Below are 18,081 nucleotides of genomic sequence, written 5' to 3'. Positions count from 1 at the left end.
TAGCCAGCATGATCTTGAACTTGAATCGATTTTGAATCGAGATAACCAGAATCGATTTACGAATCGATTTAATTTTTATTTACGTATCCACGCACAGGTGGCGCTAAAACTGGCGCCTATTTTTACAAGAGATTGTACTCTCTAGGTGAGTCATAATTTTTCCTAATTTGTTCTAATGTTTTTGACTCTCCTATGGGTTAGTTTTTGTTGCCGTTAGTAAACATAGACGAAATGCTATTGAATATTTTGCTTATGTGAAGGACGATTTATTATAGTTCGGCGACATGTCTATCAAGCTCTTTCGCTGTCTTGATTTTGTGATTCTGAAAGGTCAACATGCCCGACATGGTCATCGGTTACGAGGTAAGCCGCCAACCATTGCCCGCAACTTGAAGCAACGACTCGAAGGACTGAATCGCGTGGATCCGACGTTAGATTTCAAAGTAGACATTGGTTATCCAGTGACCAAAGTCACAAGGCGAACTATAACGAGTTCTTGGGTGAGTGAGATCACAGCACGTAGGAATGATCCTAAACTGGAAAAAGCTTCTCGCACTAGAACACTGTTGGTTGATCTAGAGAAAGCAAGAGAGGACTGGCTGCAGTCCAATGGTTCCTTTCATACTCACAGAATAGCAGACCACTATGGTGTTTATAAAGATCTGTACGGAGATGCCTACTTTATGCCAACTGTACCATTAAACATAAACTATGAGTTAGAGAATGATAAATTGGTAAAAGTTTATACCGGTAACGTTATTAAACCTAGTGAAGCTTCTAAGACACCTGATGTGACGTACAATGCTGAGAATGGATCACTGTGGACTCTGATAATGACTACACCGGATGGTAATTTCACCAGTGCAGATAATGAGTATTGTCACTGGTTTATTGGCAACATTCCTTGTAATCGTTTGAAGGAAGGAGAAGAATTGGTGGATTATTTAAGACCATTGGCGCCATACGGCATTGGTTATTGCAGATATATTTTTGTATTGTACAAACAGGAATGTCACATAGATTTTTCTGAATATAAGAGAACAAAATCTTGCTTGAATTTAGAGGAACGTAACTGGAGAACACTGGATTTTTATAGAAAACATCAAGATCAATTGACACCTGCTGGCTTAGCATTTTTTCAATCAGATTGGGATTCCTCTCTTAAGGAATTTTATTACAATACGTTAAAAATGAGAATACCAGTATTTCAATATGATTTCCCACAACCATATATAAAAAAACAAACATGGTTTCCTTTGAAAGAACCTTTCAATCTCTATCTAGACAAATACCGCGATCCTAAGCAGATAAGAAAGGAGTTTTTATTGAGAAAATTGAAAAAAACTCATCCTTTCAATGGACCAGAGCCACCACGGAAATTCCCATTGGCTCATCGCTTTGACAACGATATGCCTTCCTGGCTAAGATTTGAGATAATGAAGAAGAGACTGGGATATGGTCGTATCAATGATCTCGATGAATACTAAATTGATAAATAGGTAATACAGTTCTATTGTAATTAATAAAAATCTGTTTACTTCATGTGTTATTATGATAAAGTCTTGGAATAAAACATTATTCCAGTTTCAGATGCGTCTCTATAATTTGCTTACTGCGGAGTTTAATATCTACTCGCGTCGGAACGGTGATGTCAACTGTCTCGTGTTCAACCAATAGTCCTGTAAAGTCGTATGATTTATATGGAGGTGGTCAATCAATAAAGTTATTGATATGTCAGGAAAAAAGCAACAGAACGGATAATGATTCACCTATCGGTTCCTCTTTACCAGTTCCAAATATCAAATTTGAAGAGCAATTCGACACGTAAGTTTGATAGAGATCCCGCGCTTTGGCCTCCTTGTCTGATTCGAGATCGAAATTGCTCATGCCGAAGAGGATGCCTATTTTCCTGCTGATTTTTGATAACAGCACCAAAACTAAAATCAGTAAGTTACTTCTATAAATTGCTATAAATTGCTATAAATTGCTATTGGTAACTCGATACATCATCACATAGAAAAATTATCTTTACTTGATAATATTGTTCCATCTGTTTCGAAAAGAAGAGTAAGTAATTTTTTGTAGGTTTTTATATTTATTTTATTATGACTTACTTTATATTTACTTTTTGAAGTTTGATTCTCTGATGCAACGCACAAAAAATTTACAGAAAACTATTCTGCATTTCCAAACGATAAAAGTGTCTAATTTTGCAGTTCAATATAATTATAGCTTTTCTCTTACCATCCGTATCTATCTTTTCGAGTTCCGGCAGTGTGTCGTGATCTTCCGCATCCTCTTTATCGTCGACAGTTATCGGTTCTTTCAGTGTATTCTTATTTCCATCTTTGCCTAGCTTCTTCGCTCCTTTGACACTATGTTTAATGCAGAGTAGCATCGTGTTCATATTCTGCAAGGCGGCCCTGATATTTGTGAGTAATTCGCCGCAAATTTTCTTCTGTTCTTTAAGATCCTTTTCGCGCTTTTTCTCAATCTCGATTTGTTCCAGTATAGTGTATCTATTTATTTTAAAACTAATATACTTAAAAATTATCGTATATATTTAATAAAATAAAACGCGATAATATATAATTAATAACATATTAATAATTAGGATAACTTTCTTTATGCTCAAAGTACTTGAGCACAAGTTTATATCTTATAGCAATTGCTTACTGTTCTACTGTAGTTTTTGTAGAATGGTCGAGACTTTCTAAAACATGTAAAGCATAATTTTTCTTACTCCACAAAAGATCGCGATTTTTTAAATTGGTGTCTAAGCGCGTCAATAGTGCTATTTTCTGTTGAGATTGGTTTTGAAGTCTGGTTATGAGAAAAGAATATTTTACCATATTTTATAGTAACTGTAGAGATTATACAAAAATTGCCTTTGTAATAAATTTATTAAAGCCAAACGGAATACCTCGAGTGCAAATCGTAATACGAACGCACGAGGAAAGTTTCTCTCACTTTATCGCAGACGTCTTGCAGATGTGTCAATTGACTTTCGAATATTTTGTTAGATGATTTATCAATGTCCTTTGTCGCAAAGACGTGATTGCTCTGTACAAATGCGTGGAAAGTATATAAATGTACTCGAGCTCTTTAGCAATAGACACTATATATACGGGATTATCATGTTGGATCCATTTTAGCAGTAATTTCTTCAGTAGATTAATTTAGAGTTGACTTTTTTTCTCATTAAAGTTTTATCGCGGACGTTGTTTTTTTTTGTGCAATTTTTGCAAGAAGAGATCCATATAATTTGACATTATTAGTAATTACTCACTTCGACACGCACTAATGACTGTGCATAAGTCCATAAATCATCCACTTGACAACGTACAGTACTTAACATTTGTTCTCTGATTCTCATGTTACGCAAAACTGCTCGAGTCATTCGTTTATATTTTTGTCTGATATCGTCCAGGTTCTCCGCTGCCAGTTGGCCCATCACTGTCACCTTTAGCATTGTTTTGCATTGCAAAATTTGATCTTCCTTTAAATTATTTAGCAAAATGTCGAAGAATGTGGCATCCTATATTAATCCCACATCACCAACAACAGCAATAATAATATGTTATTTTTCTAATAATAATTAAAATCTTTAATCTTGTATTGGATTTTAAATGGATAATGTCTAATGAAACATATTTTTTACGCTTAGTGTGCAGCAGTTAAAAAATTTACCTTTTTCAGGATATTTAACATCGAGCAGTACGTAAAATATATCGCATTTGCCGCGTTATGTTTCGTAACGGATTGCTGCAACCGTGCTATCAGTTGTTGCTGCTGGCAATTCGATAGATCCTCGCTTTGTTCTTCGAACTCGATGGAAAGAACGTTGTGTTCCAACTTGTCATCCAGTGAACGAACAAATCTTTACTCTCTATAGGTCAAGGTTAGCGCGAAACGTTTACACGAATTATAATATTTTATATGAAAATGTATAAGGATTGTAATATATAACATTAACTGTTGCTAGGGTATGGCAAAAATCGGAACAATCAAAGCGCTACAATCGGAAATAAGTGATTCCTTTTACCAAAATAAATTGAAAATGTAGACTAATACTTCTTTTCAACCAAACTTTATTATTGAGATGATTGACTTTGAAAATTGAAAAATTAATATCTGCGCTTTTTCAAGCTTAAATAATTTTCTATCAAATGTTATAGCGGCAATCGAATTCATTTCGACGATTACTATTACGAGGTAAATGAAAGAAGATTATAAGATTCAATTATAACATTTTTCTTACAACAGTTAAATATTTTTATATTATTTCCAGAAGTTATACTTAGTTTTATTTGGAATAATAACAGAAAAATTGAAAATAGATTCACTATTCTATCGCCGCTTATATCACAATTTTCGCCGCATCTTGTATGACAGACACGGTAGAGCATGTACTTGCGCGTAAAAATCAAGTTTTACTTGTAATTCGATGCCTTGCTTCAATTTTCTCTTTTTCTCATAGTAAAGCTTGTCCAAGAGTCGACGTTTTACATCGCAATCTTGATGCAATGCCGCATAAGTTTCCTGCGAGATATTCGTATTATAGTGCGCTTCAGAATTTTAGACCACATATCATTTACTTTCAATTGCAGATTTTTTGTGAAATTCGGAAATTTGTTTCAAAAATTTAAAACTTAGTAGCTTATTCTTACGGATAGTTTCAGATGATCAAACGCCAAATAAAATTCTCTGTGATCGCCCAGCGATTTGAGTATACGCCATTTACCGTCATCGCTCAAATCATTCAAGACCTCGCGATGCCTCTTAACGTCCACGTCCAAGGACGTGAGCTTCCTCGACACTAATGATTTCAATTTCGTAGCTTGCGACAACTGCAGTTTCTTGTCACGCGCTTTATATATTAGATCAATCATGTCAGAAATGAATTCTTATCTTTTATTCTATTTATCTACACGGGGTGCAGCAAAAAACGTGGTACTGGCGGGAATAATTGCTCATGCAAAAATAAATCAAAAATTTAGAAGTTTTTTTTTTCATACGAGAGTTATCTAGTTAAAAACATTGATTTTAAGAGTTGGAAAATTAATAACATCTTGCACTTTTCTAAAGTGCAAAATAGTCTTCAATAATCTTGTGTCATTAATTGAATTCGTCTCAATAGCTATTTTCAAAATATATAGAAAAATACAACATATTATTGGGGGGGGATCGAGTTTGATATTTTGCGCGTAATTTTTTTTAATAGCTTGTATATGATTTTAAATTTCTTCTTTGAATAAAATGTACTTTTTCTTCTCTCTTAATAGCCACACCATCGAGATGAATTCAATAACAAATGATACAAGATTTGATATTCAAGCTTAAAAAAAAGTGCAAACGTATTATTAATTTTTCAATTTTTAAAATTAATTATCTCGATAATAAAACTTTATATGAAAAATATATTATCTACATTTTTTACTTATTTTTATATAAGAAATTATTTTATTTCCAATTGTATCATGATTTTTCAATTAATCCATTTTTAAATTAAAATATAACTTATAATATTGAAGTGCAATGCTGTCGATACTATTAGTCATATTGGAATAATTGCTTTCCTGAAATATTTCTAATTTAGTTTAAAGTTAGTCGTCTATATCGATCCACATAGAAAGCTAATAATCTTTAATTATGTCTGACTGTGCAACTTGAGAACTCCACGATATCGGTGGATCCTGTCTTTGATGAGCCATGTTTCTACTTGTATTTTATTGGGAGTTTTTGTCCGAACCATTTTCTCGATGCTTCTTGATATTTCATGAATTGCAACATTGAATATTAAACGTCACATCATACACACAATATAAGGATTTGTCAATTATCTGATTAAACGCGCGTTGCATTCCAGTTATTATGGCAACGGGAATGGTAACTATGTCAATCGCTAATGTTTTAGCTCTCGCGTTTAGTGTAGGCTATCCTGTAGCAGAAAAAATAGTATTGCACTTCGATATTAATACGCTCACTGTTCCTTTATGTATGAGTCAGGATTAATAGCTTATCATTTTCATAATTCCTAAAAAAGATCATAATTTTAGAGATTTATTACACATTTTATATTCAATAATTATTTATTTATTTTTGCTTTTTCTTAGCTGCTTTGATATTTATTTTTCTCATTTTTCTATCCCTTAAAATTTACAAAAAAAGACAGATTGTTTACTTTATTAACGCTGCACTGGACGTGTGAATGATACTTACAGTGATACCTATAGCGAATGCATTAAATAAATGAAAATAATCGCATTAAAATATTTATTAAAAGAATGTGTTGTTAAAAAGGGATTTTATTTTTATTAAAATCGATATATCTGTGGAAGTATTTTGAACAGAATACGATCGTTCTGTGATCTATATTTGACGCAAGACATTTCCTTCTCGTAATCTATTCGTGATTATTGATCGATTCGATAAATCGTGACTGCAACTATACTCATCATCTGATAAAATTGGTAACTTTATAAGATAAATGACCCAGTGACCGGACATTTAAAAGTTAATCATTATTAAAGATATAATTTTTTCTATCAAAATAATACTTTTTTCTTATCCTTTTATATGTCAACTTATTTCATCAATGTTTTTTTTAAATATTACTTCTGCGTATTTATGATAATGAATAATAACTGTTCTGTTAATACATAGTCAAAGATTGTGACATGTCTGACCACTGGGACATTATTACATGCGTAACCATTTGAAACAAAACAAATGATTCTTCTTCGTGTTCATGCACGTCTGCTACCCGTAATGAATATTGTGAGTGTCATTTTTTTCATCGATAACATAAAATAGTACGAGTATAACTATAAATTCTTCTTTGAAATACTTGAGTAATTCGTTCTCGCGCTTACACTTCTTTATAGGATCGACAAGGTGGTGGTGGTGCGCTCCAAATGCCATTTTCTCGACACGATGGTTTTTTCACTGGTTCTAGTGGAGTTACATATCCAGGTGAACATGTTACCTGTCAAAATAAATCGTGGAATTATTTGGAAAAATTTAATTTAATCATTATTTATAATCCCAAAATTTTGTATCCCACCTGTATATTGTCTCCTGGTTTGTACCAAAATTTAAGAGGAGCGATTCGGCCATGTGGAGGATCACCTGGGTAAGGACATCTTACCTTGCCTAAATTATTGTACAATTAGTTTGTTAAGTTAGGTTAGATACACACATATAACTTGTTAAAATCACGAAGTAAGAAATCATTTAAATGCCGTTGAATTCAATTTCTTAATTTGAAACAACGAGAGGGAGAGAGAGGGGGGAGGGAGGGAGAAGGGGGGGGGAGAGAGAGAGAGAGAGAGAGAGAGAGAGAGAGAGAGAGAGAGAGAGAGAGAGAGAGAGAGAGAGAGAGAGAGAGAGAGAGAGAGAGAGAGAGAGAGAGAGCTGAAACTTATGAGAACACTCACATACGGGCGAACGGTGAGACCAGGTTCCGTTCTCGGTACATATGATGGATGCTTCCCCTATCAATTGGTGACCTGGTAAACAAGCAAATCTTACGAGAACGCCGACTTTGTATATTCGATCGCGATGCTGTTTCTTGTTGGAATATCGTATTTCTTCGATGATACGCCCGCTTTGTGGTGTTTCCGGCATAGGGCAAGTAATTTCTGTAATCATTATCCTTGATTGACATAATTTTTGGCGAGATTTTATGAGGTATATTTAGAATAAGTAAATTAAAAGTAATTAAATTTACAAAATTTGTCAAGGCTTATTAGTATTTTTATAAATATTCTAAAAAGATGTGACATGAGTTGGAAAAGTTTTAATCTAAAAAGGATATTTGAATTAACAATTTAAATCTGTCGAATTTTTTAATCAAAAAGAGAATTTTAAAAAATTTAGAAAAATGTATCGAAAGAAATGGTTGTTCGAAAATAGAATTGATTTAAAGTCTTCAAGTAATCGTTTTACCCAAACAAGTTGGCATAGATCCATTCCACCTGCCGTCTCCCTCACATGTTATACTTTGCGAGCCCGAAAGTTTATGTCCCCACATACAAGTAAAGACAGCTCTACCGCCATAAGTGTTATTGTGTTCAATCAATTGCAGGAGAGCATTATCCGGAATGTCCATCGGTGGACATTCGATTTCCTCGCAACGTGACACATCCGCCGACCACTTTCCTGCAAAAACATATATATATATATATATATATATATATAAATTATAATCTTTCTTTCACATACATTTTTAGATAGATAAATGCAGATAATTTCTTTGATAACATCAAATGCAAAAGATACATTTGTCCTAATTTTATATTCATGTTCACCAGAAACAAGCATTGCTTTCTACCATTGTATTGGCATGTGATACCGGAAGCACCGTCTAATCTGTATCCTACTGGACACTCAAAAGTGGCACTTTGTCCCATTCGGCTGCCTTCGATGTGACTGATTAATGGCGGTTCAGGAACGCTCAATACCGAGCACTGAACATCTGCAAAATGACAAAATTGAAAAGACGAAGAAGACACTTGAAGCAGGACAATTGTTTGTAACGAAAACACAGCTCTCGTCCACGATATAAAACTTTCAGGAGAAGAAGCAGTTTGTTAGTTTTTTTTATTTGCAACTCAAAATACTAGAATACAATAAAGAGAGTTATTGATTTATTATTTTTTTAAATCAAGGGAGCCTAGTGTGGTGTATAGTCATTACCTGTGACACGAACTCGTATTGAATTATTCAGTCCCTTGGGGGTGGAACACGTGTATATTCCAGAATCCTGGGATTTAGCGTAGTATATTGATAGACGATACTTCCAGTCTCTTTCACGCGCAGAAATTGCCCATCCTTGAATGAATATACAAATAAAATAAATAAATGTAAGTATATGTACGGAAAAGTTTAAAAAGTAATATAACTCGAGCAGCGTAAAAATGAATTTGATAATCAATAACATGAAAATTCCAAGTTTTAAGCTCCTAAGATTTGCACAGTTTTTGATTTTCACCCGTCAGATATCGACGGAGAGTTGATGTCCATGTCCATTCGGGATTGCCGAGCTTTCTCGCGAAAAGGCATTCCAGGTGCAGGATGCTTCCCGGATAAACGGCAAGCGCTCCGGTGGGTTCTACGGCGGCCGAACCCGTCGGTAAGCCGAAGAGAATAGTTGGTGGTACGTCTTCTGTTTATCCTCGAACAGCACGAGGATCGAAATCGAGAACAATTTTTGGTGACATTATATATAACACAAAAATCCACGAAACATAAGAATAACATTTTTTTCTTTAAATTATAATTTTCAGAACAACTGGAGTGTCGGTTGTGGATGTCTTTGCAGTGTCTCCTGAACAATTTGTGTTGTGTGATTCATAAATGCGGTGAAAATGATAAAGCATCGCGATATACCGGTGTAATTGGAGATGTCCGTGGTAGGCACGCAATGAGGTGTCTTTCCATTCCACATGCCATTACGGCAGTGTAATAAAGAGTCGCCGATGAGTTTATATTTACCCAACTCTCGACATCTTACTGTAACTCGTTCATTGTGAGGTACAGTGATTTTGTCTACCTGTAATAAAGTATTTAAAGTACATAAAATATAAATATATAAAATTTAAATGTTATTTCAATTAAGAGAAGTTTTGTTCTTCAGATCACACAAAACTCTTAATATGAAGCTATATATTATTTTATTTGTGTTAAAATTCGCTTCTGATAAAATTCTCTACAAAATTTTTTGCTAAATTGCCAAATTTATCGAGGTTTAGGAGTTTAGGAGATTAATGATTTGGCTATTACAGAAAAAAGAGCGGCGTACTCACAGATATAGTGATCTCTTTATAAGTAACGATGAGGAGGGGGTGAAGGCCTTCTAATTTGCATCCTTGCTGCAAACTCTCGGTAGTATCTGCAAGTACACATGAATATTAGGAAAATTTGAAACTGTGCCTCTTAATCCGCGCACGCTCACGCACACCCTTGCAACAGCACATCCGAAGATCGATCACGTTTCACAGCGGCTTGCGCGATGAACGCGGAAACAGAAATCGATAAGACTCGATCGCGTGGCACACAGTGAGCCCGGTTTATCATTTCGTCCATACGCGGCTTAAGCAAAGGATAGCACGTGCTTCTTCTCAATTGACACTCAAAAATGTGTTGCGAATTGAGGGTAACGTAAGTTTTAAATATGGATAGGACATCAAAAATAATGAAATTAAAATAAATTATAAAAATTTATATTTGTGAAACTTTAATTTATAAAACTAAAGTTATTTTTATACTTTTTTTACATGTCGAGGATAGAAAGAGATTTACTTTAACATATCATAGTATGGCATTTGAAATAAATTCTGACAAGAGACGTAATTATTATTTTTCTAGAAGAAAATAATTATATATGTATAAATCGATTTATGCTGAAATGTATTTATTTGCTCAAGAAGCAGTAATGAATCTTTTAACACAACTCTTAGTCAATATGCTACACTTGTTCGAAACACTTCTATAGAGCGCCACATACATATTTCTCGACTTTTACTTTCATCCGTTAATTAATTTTTTAAAATTAATTCTTTTCTGTATTCCTTTGGAATGCCAAATTGGAACTAGAAGACTCAAATCAAAATACCCTGTGAATATTGTGCGGAAACCATAATGCACGCACCTATGCACTTGATATTCAGCGTGAGCAGAAGCAACGTCGTGGTCGCTATCGTCGCGACACGTGTACACATCCGCCGCGTCCTTCCTGAGTAGTCGTTGCTCGGCATGTTGCTCGTCCAGGCAAATCCAAGTCACGCAGAACCATGGTTAATGATGACGATGGATGTTAATGGGCAGTGTGGCAGTCAGGCGGACACATAATCGCATCTCGCCGATCAGCTGCGGTTTCTGTCTTGCGATCTCGTTCATTGTCTCAGCAGAAAAAGAAAAAAAAATACTCTCGTCGCACAATTATATCCGGAATTTGCAATCAGAAGCGGGAGGAAACGACGACACACTAGCAACAACGTCGATACTAAACATCCATAATCGGCGGGGGTGGCCCGAGAGACTCGCTATTCCGAAGGATGCGCATGCGGCCACCCTCCTTCTCTTTCCTTCCATCGCTACCGCTTTTAACCCAGAACTCCATTTGGTCCATGCGTCAGATCTGTAATTCTGGCTATGTGGATATACCGAGTGATAACACATTTACTCGATCTGTAACCTTTATGATAAACCAACATTGTTAACTGCAACTGTTGCAAATTTTTAGCAGTCTCTATGTTAATATTATTTAGCTTTATACATAATATTATTTATCGTTATGCAATATTATTTCGTGCAATGCGTAATATATTTATATATAACATTTATACTTTTGTATATTTATATAAATATAAACTTTTAATAGTTTTGTGATGTATCAAAAATTATAAAAGTCAGATCATAAACTAAAAGAGTCTCCGACTGTACTGATTATATTGACTATCGGACACTAAATTTAAATGAGAAAAATTCCCTGACCGTCGATATGAATATACAAGAAGCGTAATGTAAGAATGAAGAAACACTTTATAGAAATCCTATACAGAGATGTTACTGCTAAAGATTTGAATCGCTTTGTTTCTATTTCAAGTAGCTCTCTGTTTTCTTTTCTCCTTTTCTATGTTTTGCGAGTGGTGAGAGGGATTTAATGTAACATGTATTAAGAATTAAAAATGGAGAAATATTCAGACAGTGCTATATCGTACTCCTTAAGTATCTATCTTCATTTTTAATTCTTATATATACACATATGTCACACACTTGGAAAAGAAATTGCAAACACGCACATATAAGTGTGTGTTCTCTAAATATTCATACTCTACACATATTAAAAACGTTAATTATAATTTATTATTCAAAAACTCCAACTTTTTTTTAAAAGAATAACTTGAAAATTTGTCATCTACTTGAAGGTTGTTACTAATAATACAGGGGGTCGAAAAGTGAGCAAATTTACTAGGTTATTGACCAATAAGATCATAGATATTTTAGTAAATTTGCGCACTTTTGTAATTTTTTCACTCTATTGCATGATACACAATCGACCCCCGCCCCCCGTTGGACATTTCAGGTGTATTCTACATTAATTGACAATTAGGTTTTTTAAGAAAACAATACATTGCAATAATGGATGATACAAAGTCGCCGCCAAACATCGAAGATATTTGTCAATTAGAACGACAATTTCGCGAAAAGTTGTACGAGTTACAAAACGATATGGTGAATACGTCTGCTATATTGATTAACGCTTGAAGCATACTTAACCCAGCAAACCTATACAAAACTATTTCTAAAATTAAGATAATTTAAATAGAAACATGGCAAGAATAATAAACGATATTAATTAATAATTATGCAGAGAAACATAAATATAGATATTACAAAATATTTAAAGAATATTTAAATTATAGCACCGAGTTCGAATTAAGTTAAACATTGCAGAAAGAACATGTAAAACAATTTTTTCATTAACAAGTTAAAACTATTAATTTTAGAAAAATTATTCTTTTATTTAAAATTTGAAGATAATTTAAATGTATAGACTACATTTTAGATTAAATGTACAAACTTTTATTTTAAATAATATTTTAAAACAAAGTTTTGTAGTAACAAGCGATTGTGTGCAGAAATTATGCTCTTCTTTTGAGAAAAAACAATTTCTTTTAAGAAAATAAAATGAACTTTTTGCGATAGTTAATTCACTTATTTTAAATACGGGAATTATATACCTTGACTATGGTGCATAAATTATTTCATATTATTTCGGTGCAGGATACTGTGCAAGTGATGCAAAAAGAACTTGTGGAAACTCGCCTCGCTTTATACAGTAGAGAATTAGAATTGGAAAAAGAGCGTACAATTTCTCATGAGTTAAGAATGCAATTGAAAACAGCTATGGACGCCGTGAATGAGTTGCAACAACAACAAACGAAAAATCAGATTAATAGCGTTCAATTACAAGTCAAGTGCGACACGATAGCGAAACAGTACGATTCTATGATGAATCAAGTCACAAGCGCGAAGATGCACGAGATGGAATGTAAAATCAAAATACAGAGTTTAGAGGAGAATTTACACTATAAAGATCTAATCAATAAGAAATTGAAACAAACACTGAAGGAGCTCGAACATAATAATTTGCGCGCTACTACTACTGTCGATCGGTAAGTTTGTCGTGAATAAATTTGTGTCGAGTATCATATTTGTGTAATGAATGCCATGTCCAGCCAAAAGATTTTTTAATTTTTATGTAAAGATTTTATACAAAGTAGGATTTTATACAAGTAGTGATATATTATCTCCTAGAAAATATCTATGTATGTATAATATTAATTTTATGTACATAGATAGCTTTACTAGATCTTTATTTATCCAAAAATTTAGAGTTGATTTTTCTGCAGCGAAAATATTTGTAATAAAGTAGAATTTAATTTTATACTACTTTAATGATAATGTGTGCATGCATTAACGTCTACGAAATTGATCAATTATCCCTTATCATGTGATTTCAGTAAAATCGTAAAACTTAAAGAAGAACATCAACATCTTCAGAAATCTTGTGAAGCGGTTATTCATTTTAATCGACGTTTACAAACTGTGGGCTTGTGTGCATATGCGATACATCAAAAGGATAAAGCAAAAATTAAGGATCTGCTATGTATGCTAGCTTCGATGTCGGTCAAAAATATAGAATTCGTGGAAAAATTTATAAATTGCGATATTCATCCGGAAATAAAAAAATTGCTTTCGCAATCTACGTAAAAATCATAGAACAGGATAGGATAAATATTAATGAACCGGATTACAATAAAGACACTGATACACATATACAGGATTAATAAAAAATGTATTATAATAATCGTTTGTATATTTAAGTATAAGTTGAACAAGTTTCTGATGGTAAAAATGCAAATTTGTAAAATGCACATCATGACAATCAGCGAATAAAAGATTTTTCATCGTAGACTCTTGTAAATAAAACTACCTCTATATGCAAAATAATTCTGCCGAAAATAAGCTTCGCGTACTTATGCTATTCCTTTTTAGATCTAATAAAAATTCTATGACTATCCGAGTGTGATATAACAAAATTGTCTATAAAATGCTTGTTCAATTCGTCACAAGGCATTTTAATTACATCAGTTAATGCTAGTACACTTTACATTTTCCCGTTAATTTTGTGAAAAAGCTATATCTGCTTAATAACAGTATAAAAACGGTTGTGATATCTATACTGCTTAACCTTATTTATTTTATTATTTTTTTTTAGTTTTTAGTTTAGTTTTTAGTTTACTTTGTATGTGTGATGTTGCACTTGTGTGTGTATGTGTGTATGTGTGTGTATGCGTGTGTGTGTGATGTATGTTTCTATATATATATATATGTATTATTATAAACATATGGTCCTCCAATAAAACGAGAAACACACACAATGTAAATCATGTTGAAACGATACAAAATTTCGTGCATGACAAAATACTTCATCTCATTGCCATTAAGATCAACGAGCGTATATTGAATTTTGTATTGATTTTCTAATTAAAAAAAGATTAACCATATCCATAGCTCATGTAAGAAAACCAGAGGAGAAATTCATTGTGTTCACATATATATCACGTGTAACATATTTTCATCTGCTTTAATAAATTACATCATAATTTTTGAGATAGCTTAAAATACAGACAAGATAATTAGATCCCGACCAACCTATTTATCGCACAAACAATTATTACCTAAATCAGTTTAATTATATTGATTAACAGATTGGAACGTATAACAAATTGTAGGGTGTTATATAAATTAAGACGACACGCATCTTACACAATAAAATAAAAAAAAATCTAATATTTTCTCCTCTGAGGGTTCCTTCGGCAAAAGATGCGTTCATGCAAATAATTTCTGAGCTGTTAATACAATGCAAACATTTTTCATTGTCAACGAGTAAATCCACTAATGTAAGCCCAATATTTGGGACTTAGAAAGATTTCACAAAACTTGGATTTTGTTCAACGAAATAAACATATAAGTAAATAATAATAGTAAATAAACGCGCCTCGTTGAACAGTTGATAATATTTGGAGGGTCAGAGTATAGTACAACGAGCGAGCCAACTAGGTGGTTTCCTCTGTGGTTCTGAAGCTTTCAACTGATGACCGCCGCCTTTCGGTGGATTTGACGCTTCCTGTGTAGAACAAAGCATGGCATTAACAATATAATGCACAAATAGTAAGTATATTATATAATGCAAACGAGTTTTTAATGTACAATAATCATTTGTAATGTGTAATCTTGTAATAATTTTTTGATACACCTTTCTCCCTTGAAGCATATAAAAGCTTACTTGTTCTTAGCGAATAAAGTTTAGTGATTAAGATGTAGCAAATAAATACAAGCGTAGCATGAGTATAATTATGAGTATAGCTATGAGTATAGTTAGTATTTAGTTAGTTGTTAGAAACATTAATTACAAAGTGAGTTAATTGTGAATGGATACGACGTAAAATACAAAGATTAGTGTAGTGCAAAATATATGTATCACATTTTTTAAACATACGTAGAATAAAATTAATATCAAAGATGCAAGATCTGTATATACAATCTCTTTATACAATGAGAAGCTTACTTTTGAGTTAATACACATATTTAATCACAATAATCACATGGTTCTAATAGGTGTATATGGTATGTGAGACAGAAATGTGTTACATTGTCAAAATAAATTTAAATAAAAGCCACAAATGATAAATTGACAATGCAACATGCAATAATTCATGTGAATAAATTACAGAATGCTTCCTTGATTGTTATATTATTAGGGATGTAGAATTAGAGACTAACTAAAAACAAATGTACGACAAAAGTTACCTTCTGCCAAGATAGACCAGCACCAAACACAGAGAAACAGACAGGAAACAGAGAAACGGTAGTTATTTTGTAGTAAACATGAGAAAAATGTTCATATATAATGCTCAATTTTGTATTATAATATGATATGATTAAGTATATCTTTTTCTAATTTACTTTAGTTATTCCCTATTTATCAATGTGTGTGGTAAATATTTTTAGATATAAAAAAAATATATATATTAAAATATAAATGTCAATGATTACAAAATAAATATTCCATATTTGAATAATAAGCATGATAATTCCTATAATTCCATTAAAATATATGTAATATAATTTGTATTTTCTCACCAATTTTTTTTCCATTTTTGCTTTGATATCACGTGCCAAAGTATAAAAAGCCTCTTCCACATTGATACTAGATTTCGCCGAGGTTTCCATAAATTTAATGCCATATTCGACAGCTAATTGCTCGCCTCTTTCCTTAGTCACTTGTCTCTTATCTGTAAGCTCACACTTATTACCTAATAACATTTTTTCCACATCTGCAGATGCATTTTCCTCTATATTTCGAATCCAGTTTTTAATGTTCTCAAAACTCTTATCATTTGTGACGTCGTACACCAACATAATTCCCATTGCTCCGCGATAGTAAGCTGTGGTTATGGTACGAAACCTTTCTTGCCCAGCGGTGTCCCTACAAATACAAGTACATATATGTCACAGTTGAGTTTAACTTTACATTAAGCATTTAAATCGTATTCAATGTAAATTAACTGACGAAAATAAGGAGGTAGAACCTTAGCAAGTATTTACCATATTTGTAATTTAATTTTCTTGCCATCCAATTCAATAGTGCGAATTTTAAAGTCTATGCCTGTAACATATAACAAAATAAGAAATTCAGAATACTCTAAAAGATAGAGAAAAGTGGATAACGAGCGAGTGCCTAGCATACAAACTGGTGTACAGTACACGATGAATCACATTACTATGAAGAACTTGGCATAATGTGCTCTTTGTCCAATATCAAATAACATTAGGCGTGCGGATACACGTTTCGCAGAGACACACCCCGGAGCGCGCGGTTCCGCATGCGAGGAAACAGCGACAAGAAACGATTAAAGCAAAGTGCGGGAAGGACGTCCTGCATATGTTCACACATACCGATGGTGGAGATGAAGGTCGTGTTGAACGCGTCTTCGGAGAAGCGGAACAGCACGCAGGTCTTCCCGACGCCGGAGTCGCCGATCAGCAGTAGCTTGAATAAATAATCATACGTCTTTGCCATTGCCACGCGCGCGATGATAGCTCGGTTTTCTTCGCCGCTGCTTTCCCCGAGCGATATTATCGCTTCGCGACTTTAGCAACTTCACGGACAATATTTCCTCGTATTCGCGCGATGAGCTCCTAACAAGACCAGCTGGTTCCGAGTCTCTCTTTCTCTTTGCTTTTTTTCTCTCTCTCTCTCTCTTTCTCTATTTCTCACCGAAAATATTTAACCATTGCATCCGCGAGACATTTGACGAAGCGCGTTCTCCTCTCCTTCCTGCGATGCTTCTTCTCTGTCTGTCGGCTGTGACGAAACTTTAGCACAATTTATCACGATAATGACAACACGGGCAGTTATGTATAGTTTTTTTGCGCGAGATTCAAGATAGAAAAAACTTAGCCTCGTTCGTTCTCGTGCGCGCGACCACGAATTAACAAAGCGGATTAATCACGCAAAACATCTGTCACAAAAGGCGATGACAACCATTCGACCACCGCGATTTTTCCCTCATGTTGTGGCTACCTTGACTCATGCTGCCAGCGCTCTTCTCACAACACCTATACTATAGTAATGGTATAGATGGTTGTAGTTATAAGTGAATTTTTTAGATGGATGACGAAGACAGCGAGGCTTAAGGCCTGTATCCACGATGTTAGAACTCTGACATTATTGCAGATCCAAAGTATGCATCACAGATTATTAAGCTTTGTACATAATAGAGAAAATTTAGAAAAAGGAATAAATATTAACTCTTTTTTCAGTACATTAAAGTAAACCGATTTTATAAACTAAGCATCGATTTTTCCGTAGACAAAATTTATCAAATCTTTATTAAACAATGGCTGTAAATATTTAATTTTTATTTTATACTAAATATATATACTCCATTCTTAATATTTATATTTATTTTTAATATTATATAGAGATAATCTGTGATGGGA

The 18,081-nt window shown here is 33.5% G+C and overlaps 5 protein-coding genes and 1 long non-coding RNA gene across 10 annotated transcripts; 3 read left to right on the top strand and 3 right to left on the bottom strand.

Moving 5' to 3' along the window:
• Positions 1-160: 160 nt before the first annotated feature.
• Positions 161-7,027, top strand: mRpL38 (mitochondrial ribosomal protein L38). Of its 4 annotated transcripts, XM_067358740.1 has the most exons (6): positions 161-196; positions 276-1,499; positions 1,585-1,946; positions 3,700-3,901; positions 3,986-4,215; positions 6,888-7,027. In XM_067358740.1, exons 1-2 carry the CDS (start codon positions 176-178, stop codon positions 1,485-1,487), a joined length of 1,233 nt encoding a protein of 410 aa, XP_067214841.1. In that variant the 5' UTR covers positions 161-175; the 3' UTR covers positions 1,488-1,499; positions 1,585-1,946; positions 3,700-3,901; positions 3,986-4,215; positions 6,888-7,027. The 4 variants fall into 4 exon arrangements, with proteins under 4 accessions (XP_067214841.1, XP_067214842.1, XP_012224720.1 ...); XM_067358741.1 differs by lacking the exon at positions 3,986-4,215 and having other exon boundaries at positions 1,591-1,946; XM_012369297.2 differs by lacking the exon at positions 3,986-4,215 and having other exon boundaries at positions 1,585-1,824.
• LOC105673487 (outer dynein arm-docking complex subunit 3-like) lies at positions 1,539-5,927 on the bottom strand. Its single transcript, XM_067358756.1, has 10 exons — positions 5,662-5,927; positions 4,671-4,870; positions 4,438-4,542; positions 3,691-3,855; positions 3,290-3,538; positions 2,924-3,063; positions 2,677-2,823; positions 2,245-2,519; positions 1,770-1,937; positions 1,539-1,679 (listed from the first exon to the last, which is right to left on the bottom strand). Exons 1-10 carry the CDS (start codon positions 5,753-5,755, stop codon positions 1,576-1,578), a joined length of 1,647 nt encoding a protein of 548 aa, XP_067214857.1. The 5' UTR covers positions 5,756-5,927; the 3' UTR covers positions 1,539-1,575.
• Positions 6,291-11,027, bottom strand: hig (hikaru genki). 2 transcript variants are annotated; one of them, XM_012369295.2, is made up of 10 exons: positions 10,655-11,021; positions 9,810-9,895; positions 9,394-9,556; positions 8,996-9,169; positions 8,701-8,835; positions 8,336-8,479; positions 7,951-8,163; positions 7,440-7,643; positions 7,067-7,155; positions 6,291-6,988 (listed from the first exon to the last, which is right to left on the bottom strand). In XM_012369295.2, exons 1-10 carry the CDS (start codon positions 10,758-10,760, stop codon positions 6,872-6,874), a joined length of 1,431 nt encoding a protein of 476 aa, XP_012224718.1. In that variant the 5' UTR covers positions 10,761-11,021; the 3' UTR covers positions 6,291-6,871. The 2 variants fall into 2 exon arrangements, 1 of the variants encoding a protein (XP_012224718.1); XR_010891123.1 differs by having other exon boundaries at positions 6,847-6,988; positions 7,444-7,643; positions 10,655-11,027.
• Positions 8,452-9,140, top strand: LOC137000989 (uncharacterized). Its single transcript, XR_010891129.1, has 3 exons — positions 8,452-8,593; positions 8,673-8,867; positions 9,003-9,140. It is a non-coding gene; the product is annotated as an uncharacterized lncRNA (long non-coding RNA).
• Positions 11,028-11,226: 199 nt separating the features above from the next.
• LOC105673601 (uncharacterized) lies at positions 11,227-14,196 on the top strand. Its single transcript, XM_012369361.2, has 3 exons — positions 11,227-12,240; positions 12,793-13,184; positions 13,533-14,196. The coding sequence occupies exons 1-3, from the start codon at positions 12,148-12,150 to the stop codon at positions 13,780-13,782; spliced, it is 735 nt and encodes a 244-aa protein (XP_012224784.1). The 5' UTR covers positions 11,227-12,147; the 3' UTR covers positions 13,783-14,196.
• Positions 13,849-17,171, bottom strand: Rab8 (RAS oncogene family member Rab8). Its single transcript, XM_012369364.2, has 4 exons — positions 17,035-17,171; positions 16,684-16,744; positions 16,219-16,564; positions 13,849-15,202 (listed from the first exon to the last, which is right to left on the bottom strand). Exons 1-4 carry the CDS (start codon positions 17,156-17,158, stop codon positions 15,104-15,106), a joined length of 630 nt encoding a protein of 209 aa, XP_012224787.1. The 5' UTR covers positions 17,159-17,171; the 3' UTR covers positions 13,849-15,103.
• Between the last annotated feature and the right edge of the window lie 910 nt (positions 17,172-18,081).

This window comes from Linepithema humile, chromosome 7, assembly GCF_040581485.1.
Source record: "Linepithema humile isolate Giens D197 chromosome 7, Lhum_UNIL_v1.0, whole genome shotgun sequence".
Classification (NCBI taxonomy): Eukaryota; Metazoa; Arthropoda; class Insecta; order Hymenoptera; family Formicidae; genus Linepithema; species Linepithema humile.
Note: the sequence above shows the minus strand (reverse complement) of the source record. Positions and strands in the feature narration are given on the sequence as shown.

Coding starts and splice junctions, on each gene's coding strand:
- mRpL38 (XM_067358741.1), top strand. CDS start 176: ATGTTTTTGACTCTCCTATGG. Junction 197..275: donor TGTTTTTGACTCTCCTATGG/GTTAGTTTTTGT, acceptor GATTTATTATAG/TTCGGCGACATGTCTATCAA.
- LOC105673601 (XM_012369361.2), top strand. CDS start 12,148: ATGGATGATACAAAGTCGCCGCCAAACATCGAAGATATTTGTCAATTA. Junction 12,241..12,792: donor ACGAGTTACAAAACGATATG/GTGAATACGTCT, acceptor ATTTCGGTGCAG/GATACTGTGCAAGTGATGCA. Junction 13,185..13,532: donor GCTACTACTACTGTCGATCG/GTAAGTTTGTCG, acceptor ATGTGATTTCAG/TAAAATCGTAAAACTTAAAG.
- Rab8 (XM_012369364.2), bottom strand. CDS start 17,158: ATGGCAAAGACGTATGATTATTTATTCAAGCTACTGCTGATCGGCGAC. Junction 16,745..17,034: donor GACCTTCATCTCCACCATCG/GTATGTGTGAAC, acceptor TATATGTTACAG/GCATAGACTTTAAAATTCGC. Junction 15,203..16,218: donor CAAAAATGGAAAAAAAATTG/GTGAGAAAATAC, acceptor TGTTCTACACAG/GAAGCGTCAAATCCACCGAA.
- hig (XM_012369295.2), bottom strand. CDS start 10,760: ATGCCGAGCAACGACTACTCAGGAAGGACGCGGCGGATGTGTACACGT. Junction 8,480..8,700: donor AATACGAGTTCGTGTCACAG/GTAATGACTATA, acceptor GTCATTTTGCAG/ATGTTCAGTGCTCGGTATTG. Junction 6,989..7,066: donor AACCAGGAGACAATATACAG/GTGGGATACAAA, acceptor TTATTTTGACAG/GTAACATGTTCACCTGGATA.
- LOC105673487 (XM_067358756.1), bottom strand. CDS start 5,755: ATGGTTCGGACAAAAACTCCCAATAAAATACAAGTAGAAACATGGCTC. Junction 3,856..4,437: donor AGCAAGGCATCGAATTACAA/GTAAAACTTGAT, acceptor CTGGATGACAAG/TTGGAACACAACGTTCTTTC. Junction 2,520..2,676: donor ACAAAAACTACAGTAGAACA/GTAAGCAATTGC, acceptor TAAAATAAATAG/ATACACTATACTGGAACAAA.